Below are 22,435 nucleotides of genomic sequence, written 5' to 3'. Positions count from 1 at the left end.
ATTACAAAACAAAAATAAAATAAAGTGCTGAAGTTAATACATCAAAAAACAGTAATACAAGTACTGTAACAACAACTGTGTTGCTATACTTTCATAGCAACACTGTTGAGCGAATCCTCCACCAAAATCTTAAAGGGGTAGTTCGGATTTTTTGCCATGAAGTTGTATGACATCCCCATCAGCAGTGGACTACATCAACAATGACTTACTCCCCCACTTGGTCCCGCAAGTCCAGTTCTGGACTGTAGTAGTGCTGCTTAGTTGCTGGGTCATTTAAGTAAAGAGCTTTGCTTCTCAAAACAATATGCGTTCAAAAGAGTAATACATTTGCATCATCACATCGTGCAACAGTGCCTCCTCGAAAAAAATCTGACCTCACAAATTGATCGGCGTTATATTTGTCTGCCGCCGTATCCCTGCTCACTTTCGCCTCTCCATTCTTGTGTATGTGATGAAGACGCTTGCATATTCTTTTGCAACAGAGTGCAGCGGCCATCTTGTTTACATGTGTCTTCCACAGCTTCATAAAACTTCATGTAAAAAAATCCGAACTATAACTTCAGTTTGTTTTTCTTTTTTCCATCATACATCTTGCTGATTTTGGTGGTCATTTGTAGTCCTGCACGGTTGCTTGTTTGATGGGACATTGGACGCAGTTTGCAGCATCTCTTAACCACTCATCTTCCACTATGTTTATGTGCCTGCAGTTCATCACTATCCACTTGGCAAGAACATTCTTCAGCCTGTCGGGTGCAGGGTGCGCAGGGTGTTTTTGACTTTAGTCTGTCAAAGAGCTTTGCTATGGCTCGTTAAATTGCGAAGATCTTTGCTGCTAATGTTAGCTGTGGCTGCACTCGCAACTGGGTGCTTTGCATTGATGGGGTAGGCTAAATTTGAGCTGCTTCGGTGCTAAGCAAAACTCCTTGCAAAGAAGGCATACCACTCTACCTTTATCAGTAGTGTGGTCGGGGCGTTTTTGAAACGTAAATGTCCAATTCTTTGGACCGACAACTCTTACCTACGCCTCCATTTTCACATGTCTTCTCTGCTACTCACCACTCCTCACCTTGCCCTCCCAACTACAATGGGAGCCTATCAGCTCAAACAAGCTCAAACACTGACAGCCAATCAATGTCCACTTCAGGGTGACTGACCAGTATTTTTCACCCCAGCAATTCAAGCACAAGAAGCCCAACACTTAAAAAGCAGATTTTCTAAAAAAAAAAAAAAAAAAAAACAGCTAACTCACGTACAGAAACTGTAAATTTAGAGATTTAAAATTAGATTAACACAATTTAAAAAAATAATGCACTAACTATGACTGTAATTAATTGCAATTAATGCTTTAACTTAATAACCCTAAGAAAATTTAAGCATATATTTGATGTGGTCTCTGCTTTTCTTTAGCTCTTTCCACAGCCAGCAACATTATCTTCTCCAACGGAGATCTGGACCCATGGGCAAATGGAGGGGTAAATGATTAAAAAATCTGTGACTTAAGTGGATTCTAAAAAAAAACAGCTTTCCATCTGTTTCTTTCCAAAAGGTGCGGAAGTCTTTGAGTTCAGCACTGATAGCTATCAACATTTCTGGGGGCGCCCATCATCTAGATTTAAGGTGTAGCAAGCGGTTGTCTTGTCAATGTTTATTTATTCATTTCAAAGTCATCCATGAAAATCTAACATGTTTTTTTTCAATAATCATACAGAGGGTCCAATGATGCTGATCCAGCGTCAGTAATCAAAGCCAGGAAGACTGAAGCGGACCTCATCACATACTGGGTGCAGACAGCAAGGACAATGAGAAGCAAACAACATTTGCTGTGATGTGCTGATGATGGTTGTCTGATTATGTGTTTAAATTCAAAAACAGTTTCAGTCAACACGGGGGGAAAAAAGGGATTTGAAGGGACATTTTAAATGTACTGTCTCTGACCAATGTTTGTGCAATGGTTCTGGCTGATTGTCCTTCTCTCATATTGTTTTTCTCCCATAGCCAGCTCTCTAGTTTTCATGTTGTTTTCACCTCTAAAGTCTGCACATGCACAATTTGAAATTGAGCATTGACATTCAGTGTTATTTTTCTTTTTGATTTAATGAGTAAAGTAATAGAACACACACGGGCAACGAAACGGTCCTGTTCCTGTTCCAATACTATTGCTCACAGGAAAGGTGGAGACTTCCAGATGTAAATACCTGGAAATAAAATCGGAAATGTTCTCTGCTTTCATATTCATCTTTTGATGTCAAACCCAAAGGTTTTCAGTCTACAGCAAAAATTAAGAAACTGACCTCACTGTTCCAATACTTGTGAAGGGTGTGTGGTGAGTGTGCTGCTGAGATGTTTGCAGGAGGAGCTGAATAGGGTTGTATTTTTTGTATACTGAAGGTCAGACGGAGGGGAATGGAAATTGATTTCTGTGTATTCTGGCATAACTGTAAGCCTCACATACAGTAAATACTCCAACTTTGCATAATGAAGACTAATTATAAACTGAGAGAAAACAACAGTAGTCAGAGATAAGTGGCTTGTGGCAAAACTGAGTTAGTTAGCAAACAACTACTTAGTCAACCGCTGATGACATCATAGACTGCTTCCTGTTTGTATGTATTAGCAAACTAATCATATGCTAAAAAAATACATTAAGAACACACTCATGCAGTGTGACTTTCTCACACTTCTGATTTATGGAAGTAAGTATTACTCCAGTTCGTGCTCTCCTCGGTGTGTGTGTTTTTTTTGTCCAAAGATTGCATTTTAATTTCAAGGATTTTGTGCAACAGGAGTCACCATTGTGTTAACCAAATGAATGCTCAGGAAATTAAGAAGAAATAGGGCAGGAATAGGACCTGTACGTCACCGAAAAGGGTGTTTTGCCCTGCGAGACTTGGATAAAGGCAAAAGATTTTCTTGTCATCCGAAAATTATTTGTCCCACCACTCCTGGCTCCCACATGTTCTGAGTGCTAATGATATACACTTGTTTGACACTTGTTTTTCTCTCACAAACATATTTGGTCTGGTCATAAATGCTTTTGCTAATGTGGAATGTTGGTGTGTGCCACACCTGTTTGGTGATTAGTGGGTGGACCGAACATGACCTCTAAAGTCTGAGGTGGCCAGCACACACTCTTTTCATGACTTGGCATGTGCAGCAATACTAAACCGACCATATTACCTTTTGTTGAAGCACACTTGTGTGCTTGGGCGCTTCGCTGGGGCGTGGCGTGAGGACGTGAGTCTGAGACTCCGGTTCCACAGTAAGCTTGCTTGTTGTTTCACCTTCATTTGTGGCTTTATGTCGAGGCTGACACAAACGCCTTGCTTTCAAAGACCCTTTAAAAGATTCTGAATGTCCAGCCTGAGATTTCTTCCGACTCTCCCTCTCCTCCCACAAGTGCATGCTGTCACTGGCAAAAAGATTGGACACACCTGCGCTAGAAGGACTGTCTAGCTCAAGGGTGCCCAAAGTACGGCCCGGGGCCATTTGTGGCCCGGGGCTGTGATTTTATCGGCCCGCAGCACAGTCTAAAAATGTAATTTAACAAGAAAAGTTAAAAAAAAAACAAAAAAAAAACGGAAAAGTCAAAATATTAAGAGTAGAGTTGTAATCAAGCAAGAAAAAAAGCCATAATGTCACATGAATAAAGTAATAGTATGAGGAAAAATTAATTTTAGCAGCATGAAGTTGAAATATTAAAGAAAGTCAAAAACAATGAATAAAGTTGTAATTTTTAGAAGCTAGGTTGGGGAGAAATTTATAAATATGGAATTTAGAAGTCAAAATACTTGGAGAAGAAAGTTGAAATATTTGGAAAAACAAAAAAACAGCAGAAATAGAAAATATCAAAAATTTTACCAGAGTTAAATTTTGCAACAATGTTGAAATAAAGAAAAAAATACTTTTTTAAATGATATAAAGTTATAATTATGAGAAGAAAATTTAAAAGAGGAAAACTGAAATTAAATAGTTGGGAAATTAAAAAATAGAAGACATCAGAAATGGGAAAAAAACAGCTGTAATTTTATGGGAATAAAATGAAAATATTACCAAAAAAAGTAATAATCAAATGAACAAAAGTCGCAATTTTACAAGAATAAACTCATTATTATGAAAAAAAAATTTGGTAGCAAAAAAGCTGAAATGCATTATTTTCTTGAGCTACATATGGCTTCTTAGCATATCTCCATGTGTTGGTTTACAAAACGTCAAAACGTTATCAACGTTGCCCTGGCATCCTTTAATTTTTCAGTATGTGGCCCTCACTGAAAAAAGTCTGAACACCCCCAGTCTAGTTGGTTTCTCTTGAAAATTTGGCAAAATTTAGAGTACCATATCCAAAATATGTTACCACTATAGAATGACAGAGGACAAGTTTTGCCCCCTGATTTGATCACAGGGCAATGTTGTGAATGATGATCCTGTGTTGCAATACATATACGGACAGTATTTGTTTGTTGCTAGACTCCCTGGTCTGAGCTGCAGCCTCACACTTCATTGAAAATGTTGCCCTGTGATCAAATCAGTGGGCAAATCTTGTCATCCTACGATGGTAACATATTTAGTTTGCCAAATTGTAAACAATCATCAGAAGCTTGAAATGGGCCGTGCAAACGATAGATTTTCCAGTGTGACGACAACTACGAGCGTGACAAACTGACTGGTGGATTGTGCAACCTGTGACTTCTGTCTCATTGAAAAATGTGTGTTTGTGTACTTTCCCATCTATTTGTTACACTCACAGAAGATTGACGTGGTTTGCCTCATATTTTTTCCAGACTTTACAAAGTGGACACATGGGTCTTGCATGTGTGGCAAAGGGGCAAATGCTAATTTGTTGAAGTCTCGTTAAGATGACTTTATTGCCATTGATAACAAATTCACACTAAAATCAGTTTCCCCAAAGCAACCAAGGTAAGTACTAGCTCACAACTAGCCAACAATCATCACAAGTTGGGAAAGTCATGATAAAATCAGCAGTGACGATAACACTACAACACCCTGAATGTGTTTTGGTAATTAGCATTTCTATTCTCAGGACACTGGATGACAACTGGACTGTTGAGATTGCCTGAGAAGACGTTGGAGCTCTCATCTTAGCAGGCTTCAACAGTTCATGCTCAAAGCCGAAAAGGGACAGCTCGTGAGAGGGAATGATACAGGATTCCAGTGTTTATTCTCAGAGGCAAACTCAATCGGACTGGGGGCCAAAACTCAAAGGCAACTTTAGGTCGTGAGCCAAACAAACCCGAGTTCCTGCCTGAACGGTGCCGGGATTGGAACATACCAATGATGATGCGGCAGCCAGTTCAGGTACATTTTCAAGCTCGGACAAATTGTGTTTTTATGTGGACATACCTTTTTTTTTTTAACTTCACTTTGTTTTTTGTTTTTTGTTTTTTTTTTCATCAGAGTGGAGGAAAATATCCGTGTTCGTGTTCATCTTTGTTCATTCCTGCTATGAAGTATTTTCACTTTATACTGAAATACTACTTTTTGATCGTCTCCAAGGCCATGAATGTATCCTAACTGCTGATTGGATGAGCCAGTAAAAGAGCGGGGTAGACCAGTGCGGATATATATAGTACATTTCAGTCAAGTCTTCATCAACCACCTCCTCGTCTTTCTCAGCATAAATGCTACTGAATTATATATCAACACAAAACCCCCACAATCCCCGGGATTTGTAACCCGGAAGAGTTTGCAGCTGTGAAACGGGTGGATTGCGTGTTTCCCAGCATGCTTTGTTGTAGTTAAATGATCATATCATATCTTTTGGCTCTTTATGGCCACCCTTAGCAGCAACAACTGCAATCAAGCGTTTGTGGTAACTTGCAATGAGTCTCTTACAGCGCTGGGGAGGAATTTTGGCCCACTCATCTTTGCAGAATTGTTGTAATTCAGCCACATTGGAGGGTTTCCCGGCATAAAGGTCATGCCACAGCATCTCAATAGGATCCAGGACTTTGACTAGGCCACTCCTAAGTCTTCATTTTGATTTTCTTCAGCCAGTCAGAGGTGGACTTGCTGGTGTGTTTTGGATCATTGTCCTGCTGCAGAACCCAAGTTGGTTTCAGTTTGAGGTCACCAACAGATTTCTGGACAGCCTCCTTCAGGATTTTTTGGTGGACAGCAGAATTGATGGTTCCATTTCCAAGTCTTCCAGGTCCTGTCTGATCATTTTTCCATGACTGCATTTATGTAGTTGTATTTATTTTTCCCTTTGTTTGCTATGTCTGTGTGAAGCATGGTTACTTACCATTTTTGGTCATAAATTTAAATTGAAAATTAAAAATTTTAATTAAATTGTGAGTGAATGAAGTGACGTCGGCCTCGCACATGCGCACAATGTATCGTGTTTCCAGGACAGATCAAGTAGTGCCAACCGCCACCAGAGTATGTTTTCTATTCATTACAGTGCGTCCCGTCCAAGTTAAAACACCATCGACACCATGAGCACAGCGATGAGCAGTGGAGTGATGGCTTTATTTACTGTGACGTTTGCATCTTTAATTGTTGAAATGAAATTTGAGGTGATGGCATAAAATCAGCCATGGGACGCAGAGTGGGAAAAAAAGTTGTACGTTTTTTGCTTTTTACTTTGTCCTTCTTCCCCATTCAGTTTTAAACACTTTGTTAAGTTTAGAATACAGTCTCTACCTTGCTCCCTCAGTCTCTTTTCCAAAATGTGTTAATAAATGATCGTTTTGTGGTTGACATTGATGAGACATGACATGACATCACATCGGCAGGCATGGCATGTCTGCCATGATGGAGTGGAAAAAAATTATCCTCCCATTCCGTGTGGAAGTGGTGCGTTTTTGGCTTCTTTGGCCTTCTTCCCCAATATGTTTGAAACAATTTCAAGTTTAAAATAAGTAAAGTGGAGAGGCGAGCTTTGTAGCGTGCTATTGTAACCCGCCCTGTTTCGCACTGCCCGCACCGGGGCTCGAACACAGGACCTTCGTAATGGGAGGCGAGGGCGCTGACCACGCGACTAAAAGCCCGGACCGTCGGCCGCGTGTTCAGCGCAGCTCTTGAGGCAGAGGGAGTGAGGTTTACCAACGTACACTCGCACAGCCTCACAGGCTGGCATCCGTTACACTATGCTAGCAGCAACCGTCTGTTATGTCCCTGCAGTGATCCTGTAGCCTGCACAATGTGTTGTAAACAAAGAATAATAGGACTGTGAAGGTGACTATATGTGTTATTTTATGTCTGCAGGGCTCTAATAATGTTAAAAAAGGTATTTAGAAAGTAATGAACATGTTTTATGCTCTAACTATGAAAATATTTAATAATATTTATTTATTCATATTGAATCCTACTTCATGGGAACTCTCTTATTGCGGTGTGGTGTGGAACCAATTAACTGCAATAAACAAGGGACGACTTGGAGGCTGAATAGTTAGCTTGGTAGCTTGCTATGCTTACAGCGGCGGCTGTCTCTTGTGTCCCTGCAGAGATCTCGTAGCCTACGTGGAAGAGTTATGCAATGTGGTATACACAAAGGTAGCAGTAGACACGATATCAGTGTCCATTATTCTATGCTAGATGCACGTCAGACTGGCTGCCCTACATATCAGTCAAGTGACAAACCTCATAGTTCAGATGGATGACAGACTGACACCAATTTTTTTTTTATGCCATGCGATCGACCCACATTACCTACAACAACAATGTTAACATGTGAGTTATGTCATACTATCGCTTATGATGTCTACTACATCAGGAAATATGAGTGTAAAGGTGAGTGTAGGGGTGTTATTTCATGCATACAGGGTGATGTATACTAAGAATGTCAAAAACCTGTATTTAGAGGGTCATGTTCTATGATCTAACTGCAGAAATATTGATTTTATTAATATTGAATCCTACTAATCGTATGGAAATTCACTTCTCCTGGTCGGGTCTGGAACCAATTAACCACAATGAACAAGGGACGACTGTAAAGACTTTTGTAATTTTCCAGAATGAGTGTGCTTCTGTGTTTTAAGACATTAAAAATAATGCAGAACGTTTGTTGTGAGTCAAAACAAGCCATCAGAATGTATTGACTCCATTCTATAAGCCTCTGCTTGTAATCGGAATGGATCACAGGGTTTCCTAGGATTTCTTGAAGCGGTGGTGGTGGGCTGCATGGAAGCCGGATTGCCGCCACTGTCGCTCCGCTGCTGTGCAGGATTTTTTTTTAATGTAAATTTACTGTCCCAGCCATTCCTTGGTGGCAACTTAACTTTCTTAGCCATAAGTTTGCATTTGAAAACATAGAATGCACATTGACCACTGCGAAAATGTAGATTCATATTTCTAATGTTTTTATTTGCTTGTTGTGTGTTTATAAAATGTTCTTGTGCCATTTTTTTAAAACAATTTCATTTTTATTTAAATGATGTATTCTTTATATTGTACATATTGTAAATATTGTCCCCAATATGGCAATGATCACATTATTGCTGTATCCCAATAATATTGTGATACTGCCTAATAAGGTCACTGGCTCCTCCCCCTTCCATCACTCTGACAGAGTTTGCGTGCACCTCCAAAAAATTCTATCCTTGCATCAATGGCATCACGACGCTGTGATTGGTCAGCTTTTTTTAGTTACATCAATTCCCGTGTTTTACAGAATTGCAGGTCATGTGCTCAGCCCCTGCCGAAGAATTCTAACAGGATGAAGCCATCGGCGTAGAGACGACACCGCAGCATGTTTCAGCTTTACTTGTGAATCCCACCCCAGTGACATGCATCCGCATCATAGTGTGCTCTGGGCCCACACCCTACTAGCCTTCCACTAAAAAGAACAACAAAAGTTTGACTATTTTTAGCGTAATTCTGTATTTCTTAATCTAAATAAAGAAACATAGGCTTGTGAAAATGTAGCAAACAATGACACTGATCGCTATGCGGATGTTCAAGACGAACAGGTTGAGGATGTTGCAATAGTCTGTCAGATGTCATGCGAACAGGTGAATTCCAGAGCTTTCTCTTCTGCAGGTGCTCTTTGAGGAATGTGATTCAGTAACTTCCTTGTAGCTGTTGGGTGGAGACTCCAGAGTTGTAAACCTTTTTCACCGACTCTCACTTCCCTGTTTGAGCACACGAGGAAATCAGGAGGCAGCGCGGCTGTGCTTACCCAGAATTCAACCTTCTTCACACCACAAGGTAAAAAAGGCTTCATATGGGAAAAGAATCATGTGATGTGTTTAATGTGTTTGGTTTGTCAGGTGTGCAGCAGTACTGCTGTACTGTACGAGTAGCACGGTTTCCAACTGATTTTGAAGCAATAACGCAACGATCCGCGGAAAGCACATCACCACCAGGCTTTGTGCAATAAATCTAAACCAATGATTACCATGCTGACATCATATGCAGATATTAAACACACACTTTTCTAATATTATACATTCTAGGGGACATTTGTGGCCTGCAGCTGTTTTTTACTGGCCCACGGCCCATTCTAAAAATAGAATTACAAGAAAACAGAAACACCTGACATGGAGAAATCAGCACTAGTCATCTAGAAAAGCCGTAATTTTACAGGAATACAAGGATCGTAATATTATGAGGAAAAATAACATTTTAGTAGCATAAAGTTTAAATATTAAAGAAAAAATACTTTTTTTTCAATATTATGAGAAACAAAACAAAGAATAAAGTTGTCATTTTTTGGGAAGATTAGGTTGCGGAAAAAGTTCTAATATTATGGGAATAAAGTCATAATATTACGACAATGTTTAAATAGTTTGGGGGGGGCAACAACAGCAGAAATGGAAAAAAAAACAGCTGCAAACTTTTTCGAGAATAAACTCATAATGTTATGAGGAAAAATTGTAATTTTAGTAGCATAGAGTTGAAATATTAAAGAAAAAATGTGACTTTGATATTATGAGAAACAAAACAAAATAACATTGTAATTTTTACAAATATAGGTTGGGGAAAATGTTTATAACATGGGAATAAAGTCATAATATTACAAAAAGAACATTTACAAATATTTGGAAAATTTAAAAAACAGCAAAAATGGGGGAAAAAGAGCCAGGTTGATACTAATACTACACTTTTCCACGTACATCACAAAGCTGAGGTGCAGTTTTGTTTATTGAAATATATATATATATATATATATATATATATATATACATCCTTTCATTTTTCACTATGTGGCCCTTGCTGGAAAAAGTTTGGACACCCCTGACTGAAAGGTTTGCGCTTGTCTGCTTGACAAAGAATCGCTTTTGTGTGATTTTTTATTTTTTTTTTGTAATAATGCACCCAAAGTTATAAAAACAAACTTAAATGTCTCTTTGCAAGTTAAATGCATTTACACAAATAGAAGTTGTAACTTAAATGTGAATTATTCTATCTTTATTTTGAGGTTAACACGTTTAAAGCTCGTGCTGAGTAAGTACTAGCTAGCAGACATCAGGTCCTTCCATCATTATGGTCAGCTCTCAGCGGCACGTCACAAATTCTGGGCCTCTATACTAAAGCCTCCAGACGGCCCCCCTCCCCATGCACCCGAAACGCCAACTGACATGTCATAGCAGTATTTGGGTCACAGACGATTTAAAATGCAAAAATATATGAAATTGTGTAATAATGCCAGTCGACGCTCTTTCTGTTTATCAGTGTTGTGTTTCACTCAACAACCGAGATTCATTTTAAGAATAAAATTGCATTTTTTTTGTGGATTGTATGCAAAATGTAATTAAAATGTCTTTCTGGGGTAACGGGAATAGCTTTTAAATTGATTACAATTTCTACCATTAGTAACGTATAAACGTTAATAGATATCATTGTTAGAGTTCAATGAGAAAAACATTTTTATGAAATGTTTGAGATATATTTGGTTATTTGTACTGTAATGGGCTTATTAGGTGCTCTTAAATCATATAAACTTTCATGCCGAAAAGAGAAAAAAAATTGGAAAATGAATAAAAATACTTTAAAGTAAAGGTAAAAAGCTGTGTGGTTGTATCCTCAAGTGAAGAAAACATGATTGTGTACGATAATACGGATAATACAGTCGTCCCTCGTTTGGTTCCAGACACGACCACGTTAAGTGAATTTCCACGATATAGGATTCAGTGTTAATAAGTGGAATATTTTTGTAATTAGAGCATAAAAAACCTGTTTATGACTTTCTAAATACGTTTTATTAGAGCCCTGTAGACATTATATAACACCCCTGTATTATGACTTTTATGTGAGGAACGGAGCGTGCCGCGGGTTGGATCCCAGGATGCGGGAGGCGACGTGTGATTTGGAAAGGTGTTTAATTCCAAATCAGCAAGGGTAAAAGTACAACACAAGCAGAAGCACAACAAAGATGCAAAAAGACAACTAAGGAAGTAGCAACAAAAGGAAACCCGGATTCTACACGGGAAAAAGGGTAGAAACAGAAAGAGCTACCAAAAGGGTTGGGCGATTGAACAAAAAACACTGCTGAATACTCAAAGCAGGAAAGTACAGGAAATCGCTAACACCGCCGGAGTGGCCGGGCAGGTAATAAAGAATACAGGTAGGCAGAAAGACTGGCAGACAGAGGGTAACTGCTGAGCAACAGGAGCCTGAGTCGGGAAGCGAAGGGCAACGATCTGGCAACGGCGGAAGGTGTGCTTGCTTCTTAAGTAAGGCCGTTGCCCATTAGTCTCAGGTGTTGCTCGTCTGCTCATCATGATGGTGTAGAGCGTGTACTGCAACAGAAACAGTATCGCAGCACACGAGACACCACATTTTATGCTGCAGGGACTTGCGGCGGCCGGTAGCTAGCAGGCTTGCGAGCTAACCAGTTAGACCTAAATTTCTTTCTTTTTAACTTAAGGCAAAAAACTTACCACTTCCACAGAAGGAGACCTTTTTTTCACTCGATCATGTCGGGTATGCCATGCCTGACTTCAAGCGGCGTTAAGGTAATGTAATGTAATGTCTCCACGTTTGGTGTCATTACTGCTGCTTAGTGACCACAGTACTACACATCACTTGTATCTCAATGTTTTGACTAATCATAGACCCTAGTCTACCGTGAAGCAGCGACCATTTATCAATCAATGAATTTCAGAAAAAAAGCAAAATAACAAGGTAGCGATAATCGAACCACGTTGTTGCGAGGGATGACAGTATTACATTTTGGGTGAACTTGTAACTTGGGGCTTGGGGTGTTTTTGGAGGTGAATTCTCCACATTTCCTTTTTATGCCGCAACCACATGCCACTTCCAAAAATGAAAAAACAAAAACAAAAAATGATATTGTAATCCTGGGAGGACAAAACAGGCAATTTTCCCACAAAAAGTTGGCCAAACTATGGCCTAGCTAGCTAAAACATAACGCAGTCCTCATCACATCACTGATAGATTTCACATTGAAAAGGCATTTTTGAATAATAAAAGCAGTTATCCGGAAGGACACGTTTTTAGGACATCACACAGCGGTGAGCAAAAAGGTCAAAATACCAGCATTTTAAAAGAGACTTAGTGAGCTTTCATGCAGTTGTCAGGGCCTCTGAGTCTTCTGAGTCACATGACTACACAAAAACTTCATGCGTAACATTGGCTTTTCACGTCTGTTACCCATCGAGGACATTAGGGAAGTCCAACAATGCGGACAAAAGTATTACTTGTGTAAAAATGTAAGTATGTATTTAGTAGGTATTGCAAACATCACCGCAATTATGCCCAAGCGGATAATTAATACCTTTCTATTTTTATGAAAATTTTAGAGTTTGATTTTAAGCCTGGACGTTACTCAGGAAGGACGTTTTGCTACTTTTGAACACCGTTGCTCCTTAAATGTTTATATTTGACAATAGATAATCAGATAAGTAAATAAGGAGGATTGAGTTGAGTAATATAATGGAATGTTTTAAAATGTTTAAACCGCTTCGGACACTGAAATTGAGATGTCTCGTCTTTGACTCATATTCATTGGAAGGACTAATGGAGCGTTCATTTTGTTCTCTTGACAGCCAGAATGCTTTACACCGACTTACTGCAGCTTTGGAATGAGTCCGTGCAGGCAATGGATAAGAAGGACTGGCAAGGAGGTCTGGCGAAGCTGGACCAGATCACCGAACCCACATCGGGTACACTCTTCAACGCTGCTTCAGCGCACATCTGTTTAGGACAGCTGGATTCTGCCCTCAAGGTTTGTTTTTCGCATGTTTTGGGATTGTTGTTCTTGTATTGTGGTATTTTTTGTTTGTGACTTGTGTTTTTGTGTGTGCTTTATATTGTGCTTCATTGTGAGTGAATTTTTATGGGCCGTGTTGGAAGACAAATTTCTGTTCTATAGAACAGACAATAAAGTTCTATAAAGTTCTATTCTACACACAAAACATATATATACAGTGACGTGAAAAAGTGTTTATAGGTGGCACTCTATAAAAGTGCTAAGTTCCATTTTAACAGATTGTTCATTGGTCAAACACAAATAATTCTATTTAACAGTGTTGGACAAATCCCTTCAAAGTAATTACAGTGGAACTTGTAACGTGGAACTGGTTAGCGTCATGAATCCGTTCCAGAAGGTCCGACTCGAACCGAAACATACTCTAACCCAGGGGTCACCAACGTGGTGCCCGCGGGCACCAGGTAGCCCCCCACAACCACATGAGGTGCCCGCAAGCCTGCTTTTCATTCAGGTTTTCAGTTAATAATGAAAGAACAGTAGAAAGAAATGCATTCTGAAAAACAACATGTGAGTTGTGGACACCAGCATTTTGTTAATGTTTTGGTAAAACAAGCATATTCGCTTTGTTTGGGTTTACAAAAATGAGTAGCTCTTGGCCATTTTCATTTTGTAAAAGTAGCTCTCACAAGGAAAAACGTTGGTGACCCCTGCTCTAACCGAACCCATTTTTCCCTTAAGAAATAATGTAAATCCAAATCATTTCTTCTAGAAAGACAAACATGTTAACACAAAACACCTTTTTTGTAACACTGTAGTTTTACATGGATAAAACAATTCCAAATGCACATAAATGATGAATGAAGGGGATAAATGAACATGTGAGGTTACTTTTACCTTCATGTAATTGTTGACAAAGACACGATGTAACAGTGAGATGGACACCACCTGTGTTGCTAAGAGTTATTTCTTGAATTCAATCGTGTTTCTTCTGCGATTGGCTGACGACTGGTTCAGGGTGTACGCCACCTCTTGCCGGAAGTCAGCTGGGATAGGCTCCAGCATACTCCTGCGACCCTAATTAGGATAAGCGGCATAGAAACTAGATGGATGGAATAGTGTTTCTCACCTCAAGTCCCTGCTTTTCTTTTGATCACGGCTGCAAAATAAACCAAAATGGAGCCAAAGGAAGCTGCAAGTGTCAGCATTTTTTGATACAAAAGGTGAGAAACACTATTGAATTGTAGAAATAACTCATAGCAAAACACCAAAGTTGTATCTGTGTTGATCTCACTGCCACATCGTGTCTTTGGCAACGATCACGTCTTCAATGAAGGTAAAGGAATCGTAAATGTTCATTTATCCCTTTCATTCATCATTTATATGCATTTAGAATTGTTTTATGCATGTGAAACTATAATTGTAAAACTATAAGAAAGGGTTTTGTGCTAACATTTGTCAAACTTGTGGCTTAACTGTGTCAGTCAGCAAAGAATTACAGTCAACTGCTGATGACATCTTAGATGGGTGATGGAGCTGACTTCCACTTCCTATTTCCATGTATTAGCAAGCTAATATGATGCTAACAAGGATGTATTTTTATTAAAAATATATTAAGAACACAGTTGTACTCACGAAGTGTATTAACACGACTTAGACACGCATTGTACGCTAACCGGAAAATGTACGTAAACTGAGGCAAAAGTTTGGAGTAAACTTTCAACTTTAACCACAAACAACGCGCAAACCAAGGCATACGTTAACCGAGGTTCCACTGTGTAATACTATTTTCTACTTTCAAATACTACGTATTATCGCAAGACTTTACAACACTGTGCTAATGTCAATTTCTATGTGTCTTATTAGGCATTAGATCTGGCAATTGCCAGGGATCCACGGCTCTCTGTTGCGTTCTTCCAGAGAGCAGGCGTAATGATTCAGCTTAACAGGTAATACACAGACTAAATATCCACGTTGTCATAGTTATGTAGCACATTGCAATTCGTATTGAAAGGTTTTAATGTAAAATGAGTAGAAAATATGTTTTAAGAAAAGGAGTAGTGGAATTTGGTGCATGCTGTCATAGTCACCTTCCCATCAATTCAGTTGGGCCGATGGTATACTATAATATTACTTCGCACATCAACCAGGATTGTTCTATTGTCAGAAGCATTCAGAATAACGTAAATGATAAGAGATGAAGACTTCCATATAATACCCTGTCCTGGCATTTTGACATTTTAACATTTACGCAGGCATCTTCTGGTTTTCAGCTCCAACTTGGTTCCCTCATTATGTGTCAGTGCCTGATATCAACACTGTATCATCTTTTCAACAAACGTTGTTTTACTGATGTACTCATGACAAGGTGCTATGTACTGATTCTTCTGAGAAGCCATCATCTGGGTTGAATGCAAGGAAACCTTGGTGAAAATAGATGAAACGGGTTCTTGGTCTTGTAGAAATACTTGTATACAGTACACACTGATGAATTGCGTTAATATGTCATGAACCTTGCATCGTCAAAGTGCTGTATTGTCTTATATTTATGAGTCTTTGTCTGTAGGTTGGATCAGGCTCTATCTGACTGTGTCTGGGCACAGAAACACCTGAGAGGAAACAATGTCATTGACTACAGACAACTTGGGCTGCGCTACAAGCTGTACAGCTGGCAGGTCTGACATCACACACATGACAACGTTCAGTTCAGTCAGAAACAGTCCAGTCCATTATGGCTGTAAGTCATTTCAAACTGCAAAGGGCAGAAAGTCCTGTCATCCCCAAGTGGGAGAAAATCATTGAAAATGAAAACATGTTTTTGTCACAATCAGGTTGAAACTTTATCCATATGCTTATCTTTGGTCCAGTTCTAAAGATGCCACTGTAAACAAGTCCAAGACTTTATTGCAAGTCCCACAAGTGGGACTTGTTACAAGTGTCATTAGTTATAGTTACTTTCCCAAAAAAGTAATTAAATGAGTAGCAGAATTACTCCTTAATAAATGTAATTAGTTACCATGGAAAGTAACTTACTGTAAAAAAAAAAAAATGCTTCAAATATGTGAAAACATTGGGAATTTGCTTTGTAGTGGTATTAAGAGATGTTTGATAGATTAGCTACAACAGATACGGACAAACGCTTCACATGTACAGTGGAAGCCCAGTTTTCATTATTAATTTGTTCCAAAAGGTCAGATGAAAAACCAAGACACATGAAAACAAACCAAATCAATATTTCCACTTTTATAGAGATAATTACAACTTTCCATGCAGACAACACAAAGATGCTTATACATGAGAAATGAAATGCATAAATGAACATTTAAACCGACTTTTACCTTCATTGAAGACTTGTTGGTGAACACAGTGGTGAGTGGAGGGGAAGAGCCCGTTACAAAGTTAACTTTAAAAGGAGTGGACGCATTGAGCTGAGAATTGCTCACTTCAACTTTGTCAACTTCAGCAGCAGGTACAATCATTATGACAAACAATGGCTCACCTCACTTTGTCATGTGTCTCCCTTAACCAGAGTTAGAGGTTCCTACCTTTACATTATAATCCTTCCTGCTTTAGTCCCACTTTTTTCTTCAATTCAATAGTGTTTCTCACCTTCTATAGCAAAGGTCTGCCACTTACAACTTTTTTGGCAACCGTATTTATTTTTATTTTTTTTCTTAAAGCACAGATCCCTCCAACACTCAGAAATACGCAGTGTGCTTGAATGCCTCATCAGTGCAGAACACACACACAAACACAATTAAAGGATTGCCGGGACATAATCTGTCTATGGTTTCCAAGTCTTTATTAAAAAAAAAAACTCCATTCTTCACAGAGACTAAGCCATTTACAGTTGGTTAGGCTCACTGTTTGGCTGCATCATAACCAAGACTGTCACAAACTGGCGGAACGCCAGAAGTAGAACCCCAAGAGGCAGAGAAGCAGATGTCGTGGAACAAAAATGTATTAAGCAATAGTTCATCAAAAATAGTGAACACAAAAAGTACAAGTGAAAACAACCTAGCCACGGAAAAGAACAAGACAAAAAATTATACAGAAAGCGCTTCTCCCACGGTACTAGCAGGAAAAAAATGAAAAAATGAAAATCCCTCCTGAGAACTGCAGCAGGAACAAACACGGGTACTTTCAGGTCAACTGCCAAAGACCAGGCAGGAACAAAAACTCAAACACAAAGCGCCACTGCTGGAAAAAGCCAAGCAGGGGAAAAGCTATGCAAGCTATACAAAAGAGTGGACCAGAAAGCTGAGGCAGAGAGGAGGAGGTGGCAACAGGTGTGTGTGATGCCAGGGTATAAGTAGTTAAGGTGGAATTGCTTGCAGGTGTGTGACGAGCTCCTCCCAGGCCAATCACCAGTGTACTGCAACACATGAACAGCAGAGGGCAGCAAAGCAGCACCACAGCACATGACAGACAGTACACAAAAACAGACCTATTGTTAGCATGAATTGAAAACCGAAGCATTAGGAGTGTGACAAAATATTGAAATCGAAATATCGAACTATCATGATATTTAACCCTAAAATGGATTATGGATACACTTTTGCCATGTATCGTTTTTTTATTATTATTAAAATCTACTTTGTCCGTCGATGCGACGAGAACCATCTAATCATCCTTATAGTTTGGCTTGGTGGGTCAGCAGATGGCTAGTCAGGCCAATTCGCGCCCTAAATAGTCTCTGGCAGTGTGGACAGGGAATACTGGCAGCTGCTACAGGGTTGGCAGACCTTGCCTTCCTGGCCTGCCTGCGTTCTACAGCCAACGCAGTCCTGGTGGCCTCGCATACTTTGGCACCCTTGTGAACAGCTGTTTGCCATGCTCCTCTGTCTTGGGCAGTCTGCTCCCATGTGTCATGGCTAATGTTAAAAGACTACAGTGTGGCTTTTAGCATGTCCTTATAGCGCTTCTTTTGGCCTCCCTGAGAGCGTCTTCCTTCATGGAGCTCGCCAAACTAGAAGTTTCTTTGGAAGTCGCTTGTCGGACATGCGAGCTACATGTCCTGCCCAGCGGAGCTGACACTGCATCAAGATGGTGTGAATGCTGGGCAGGTTCGCACGAGTGAGGACCTCAGTATCTGGGATCCTGTCTTGCCACTTAATGTGAAGAAGTTTTTTGAGACAGGTGGTGTGGAAGTGGTTCAATTTCCTGGCATGACGCTGATATACTGTCCATGTTTCACAGCCATACAGCAATGTGCTGAGGACCATGGTCCTGTACACCTTGATCTTGGTCATAGTCGTGATTCCTCTCCTGTTCCAAATGTTTTTGTACAGTCTACCGAAGGCGGCGCTTGCCTTAGCAAGTCTGGCGTTGACTTCATTGTCGATGATAATGTTTCTGGAGAGTGTACTGCTGAGGTATGTGAACCTGTCCACCAGATTTAGACGTTGTCCGTTTATCGTGATGTTAGGTTCAATGTAAGGCTTTCCTGGAGCTGGTTGATGCAATACCTCGGTCTTCTTTGTGCTGATGGTAAGGACGAAGTTGGTGCAGGCCTCAGAAAACTTGTCAACACTGCGCTGCATGTCAACCTCGGTGGCAGCATTGAGGGCACAGTCATCAGCAAACAGGAAGTCGTTAATAGTGTCAGTCGATACTTTAGTTTTTGCTTGAACCCTCCTAAGGTTGAAGAGAGAGCCATCAGTCCTGTACCTGATGCCGATGCCTACGTTTGCATTGCTGAAGGCACCTGTCAGCATGGCTGGGAAAACGAGGCTGATCAAGGTGGGAGCAAGGACAGCCTTGTTTCACACCGTTGGAAACATGGAATGGATCGGAGGTCTCGCCGTTGACCTGAACTCTTGCCTGCATGCCATCATGAAGCTGTTGTGTGACGGCGATAAACTTTCTAGGGCATCCATACTTTGCCATGATTCTCCAAAGACCCTCTCTACTAATAGTGTCAAAAGCCTTGGTAAGATCGACGTAGGCGGAATAGAGGTCAGCGGTTTGTTCCTGACACTTCTCTAGTAGCTGTCTAGCTGCAAACACCATGCCAACAGTCCCACATGCTTTCCGAAAGCCACACTGACTACCAGGTAGGAGGCCTTGCTCAAGGTGTACGGTGAGGCAATTGAGTAAGACTCTAGCAAGGATCTTGCCTGCAATGGACAGCAGGGAGATTCCACGATGATTGTCACATACTTGGCGGTTTCCTTTGCGTTTGTATAGATGTATGATGGAGGCATCCTTGAAGTCCTGAGGCACCGTCTCATGTTGCCAAATTAGCTGAAACAACTGGTGAAGTTTCTTAGTCAGGGCCACACCACCTTCTTTGTAGACTTCAGCTGGGATGGAGTCCAAACCAGGAGCTTTTCCACTAGATAGTAACTGGATTGCTTTCTGAGTGTCCTCCAAGGTTGGTATGGCATCCATTGTCTCATCGACCGGAACCTGAGCCAGCCTGTCAATGGTCTCATCATTTATGGCGGAAGGCCTGTTCAGTACACCGTTGAAGTGATCTGCCCATTTTTCTAGAACTTTCTCTCTGTCTGTGATTAGCGTAAATCCATCAGCCCTGAGGAGGGGGGATAATGAGCCTGTGGTAGAGGGACCATAAACATCCTTCAAGCCGTCATAGAAATTCTTCATGCCATTCCTGTCTGCGAAGCCCTGGATCTCATCAGCTCTGCTACTCAACCAGGAATCCTGCATTTGGCGCAACTTTGCCTGAAGACTGCTCCACGCGGTCCTTAGTGTGTCTTTCTTAGCTACTGAGTTTGGGTCATCGAGATGAGACTTATAGTTGCGACGCTTTTCCTCTAGCAACTGCTTAATCACAGTACAGTTCTCATCAAACCCGTCCTTGTGCTTCCTGGTACTTGGCCCCAGGCACTGCATGGCTGTGTTATGCATGGTCTCACGAAGTGCAGTCCAAGCTTTCTCGACATCCTGGCCTTCCAGCGAGGTGGACTTTAAGCGTTGTTCCAGGGTGTCGGAAAAAGACCGTTTGAAGTTGGTGGTTTATTAAAATACAGCCATTATTAAAATGTCCACTTCTTGTTTTTGCACCATTGCTGGTTGTATTCTGGTTAAAATATGCGGGTATGCTTGAGGCTGAAGGCTGCAAAATAGAAAATATGAAATGAATGTTTTTCGTATACTGAGGTACCCTGAGATTCCCAGTCCTAACAGCCACTTGGAGTGTTCCATTTGCCAACGTATGTTTGTAAAGAGATCACATAAGAGTGGGAACATTTTGTTGAAAACTGCAAGCAAAAATGTGTATCAAAATGATGATTTCATTATTTTTATGATGGGAGCGCTTCAAAAAAGGAAAAAAAGGACGTGTTCAAATTCAAACAAAATAAGAAAATCAATGATACGACTTGTACAATCTCAGCATGGGATGCCTAAGAGTCGTCTTGCCATGTCTTGTAGGTGTTACATAATGCAGCTGCTGTGTACTGTCGAATGGGTCAGTGGGAGCAAGCCAAAGATGTACTCTTGTCGGAAAATCAAGGGGGGAATCTGGAGATGGCTTTGGACACAATTCTGGTGAGTGTCATTCATTGTCCTTACTTACAGTTATACATTTCTGCTGGGACTGTTCGGATATCATATGTATAATATACCAATGTGAGATACTGCAGTGTCACTTCATTCAAGAAGAGGAAAGTCTTTAATCTCAAGTGTTGAAGCGAGTCTTGTAAAGACATGCAAGTCCAAGTCATGGTTCAAGTCAAAACACGACAGGTCGAGTGAAATCCGACTCCAAAGTCATCAAACTTGTGACTCGAGTCTGACGTGAGTCCAAGTCGTGTGAATGACACCTGTCAATGAAAATAGCAACGTAGCGTTTATTATATATATATATATATATTACATAGCGTTCAATTTGTGTTTTACCTCCGGTTAGCATTTGGTATCAAACATTACAGATATACAAGAAATTAAACTGATTACTTCAATGATCACTTAGTTATTTTATTTATTTAGTTAGTATTGTTTATTTCCTTGTGCCGATTATTGAGTCATTTGTTCACCACTTAATCTTTGCCGTGGAGGAGCAGCAGCAAATCAGCTTCATGTCAGCTGACTGACATAATAATGGCATCTACAAAGTGACGTTTATGACGAGGGTGACACGTGATCAACCCACACTACCTTGGATTGCGATCCATGTAATGGGCAACGCTGTTCTAGGATAACCCGAACCATCCACTGGTGATCGATTCAATGCCCTGAGAATGCAATGACCTGAAGTCTCTAGACACCAGAGGTGAAACCAAAGGTTGACAGTTTGAATTGTGCTGTGGACAAAAAGAAATTGCAAGTAGTTGTTTGAAATGCTGGCAGGTCTGAGCCCAACTGTCGATCTTAATATATACAGTGTTATGATGATTGAAAAGGAATGTTTGTCTTTTGAAATTCAGAGAAATGAAGTCCTTGCACCTGTCCTGGTACCTGAGGGTGTATTGTTCCGGCCCAGGAAAAAAGATCTGGACCAGCTACAGCAGAGAGACTTCTTGGGGAAAGCCAAGGTATGCAACACTGCGTTTATGCAAATACTGTATATTTACTAGGGATGAGCCAGATACTCGTTGTAGCCGAGTATCTCTTACGGATAATGCATTTTAGTACAAGCATGAAACGAGTACAGCTCGTCATTATCCGTAATTGTGATGACGGAAAATCCTCATTTTGTATTCGCTTGGGCCGCACGGTGGTCTAGTGGTTAGCATGTTGGCCAATACAGGAACACCCTGGAGATCGGGAAGACCTGGGTTCGATTCTCCCCTGGGCATTTCTGTGTGGAGTTTGCATGTTCTCCCCGTGTGCGCGTGGGTTTTCTCCGGGCACTCCGGCTTCCTCCCACATTCCCAAAAACATGCAGGTGAGGTTAATTGGCGACTCTAAATTGTCCATAGGTATGAATGTGAGTGTGAATGGTGTGAATGGTTGTTTGTCTACATGTGCCCTGCGATTGGCTGGCGACCAGTCCAGGGTGTACCCCGCCTGTCGCCCGAAGTCAGCTGGGATAGGCTCCAGCATGCCCCCGCGACCCTAATGAGGATGAAGCGGTATAGAAAATGGATGGATGGATGTATTCGCTCTGCGTGTCAGGGCTGTACAGTGCGAGCATTATACGCCTAGAAATAAGACTGTGCGAGTAGAGAAGATGAAAAGGGAGCACTCATGCGAGTACATTTTTAATCAGTGCTGTCCCGCTCATACGCTAAAAATACTTTTTTTTTTGTTTGTATGCATCGTAACTCCGCTCCGAATTCCTGCGCGGCATCCATTAAAAGAGAACGCGGTGAAGTGTTTCTCTGGTCATTCATTTAC

The 22,435-nt window shown here is 40.6% G+C and overlaps 2 protein-coding genes across 9 annotated transcripts in view; both read left to right on the top strand.

Annotated features, from left to right (window-relative positions):
• dpp7 (dipeptidyl-peptidase 7) overlaps positions 1-6,444 on the top strand; it is a 32,795-nt gene extending 26,351 nt beyond the window's left edge. For 3 of the 7 annotated variants that reach the window (XM_054772791.1, XM_054772794.1, XM_054772792.1), the window contains exons 11-13: positions 1,408-1,472; positions 1,547-1,617; positions 1,709-6,444. In XM_054772791.1, coding sequence (XP_054628766.1) covers positions 1,408-1,472; positions 1,547-1,617; positions 1,709-1,826 — 254 coding nt within the window. In that variant the 3' untranslated portion in view covers positions 1,827-6,444. The remainder of the gene's footprint in view (positions 1-1,407; positions 1,473-1,546; positions 1,618-1,708) is intronic. The other 4 variants (XR_008569976.1, XR_008569975.1, XR_008569977.1 and 1 more) reach the window with 4 other exon arrangements.
• Positions 6,445-7,575: 1,131 nt separating this feature from the next.
• The window catches only part of LOC129180231 (neutrophil cytosol factor 2-like), a 30,610-nt gene continuing 15,750 nt past the window's right edge, over positions 7,576-22,435 (top strand). For both annotated transcript variants that reach the window (XM_054774473.1, XM_054774474.1), the window contains exons 1-7: positions 7,576-7,689; positions 8,998-9,165; positions 12,969-13,147; positions 14,996-15,078; positions 15,696-15,804; positions 20,528-20,644; positions 21,523-21,630. In XM_054774473.1, the coding sequence (XP_054630448.1) occupies positions 12,974-13,147; positions 14,996-15,078; positions 15,696-15,804; positions 20,528-20,644; positions 21,523-21,630 (591 nt within the window). In that variant the 5' untranslated portion in view covers positions 7,576-7,689; positions 8,998-9,165; positions 12,969-12,973. The remainder of the gene's footprint in view (positions 7,690-8,997; positions 9,166-12,968; positions 13,148-14,995; positions 15,079-15,695; positions 15,805-20,527; positions 20,645-21,522; positions 21,631-22,435) is intronic.

Source organism: Dunckerocampus dactyliophorus, chromosome 4 (assembly GCF_027744805.1).
Source record: "Dunckerocampus dactyliophorus isolate RoL2022-P2 chromosome 4, RoL_Ddac_1.1, whole genome shotgun sequence".
Lineage (NCBI taxonomy): Eukaryota > Metazoa > Chordata > Actinopteri > Syngnathiformes > Syngnathidae > Dunckerocampus > Dunckerocampus dactyliophorus.
This window is presented reverse-complemented; position numbering and strand designations above follow the sequence as displayed.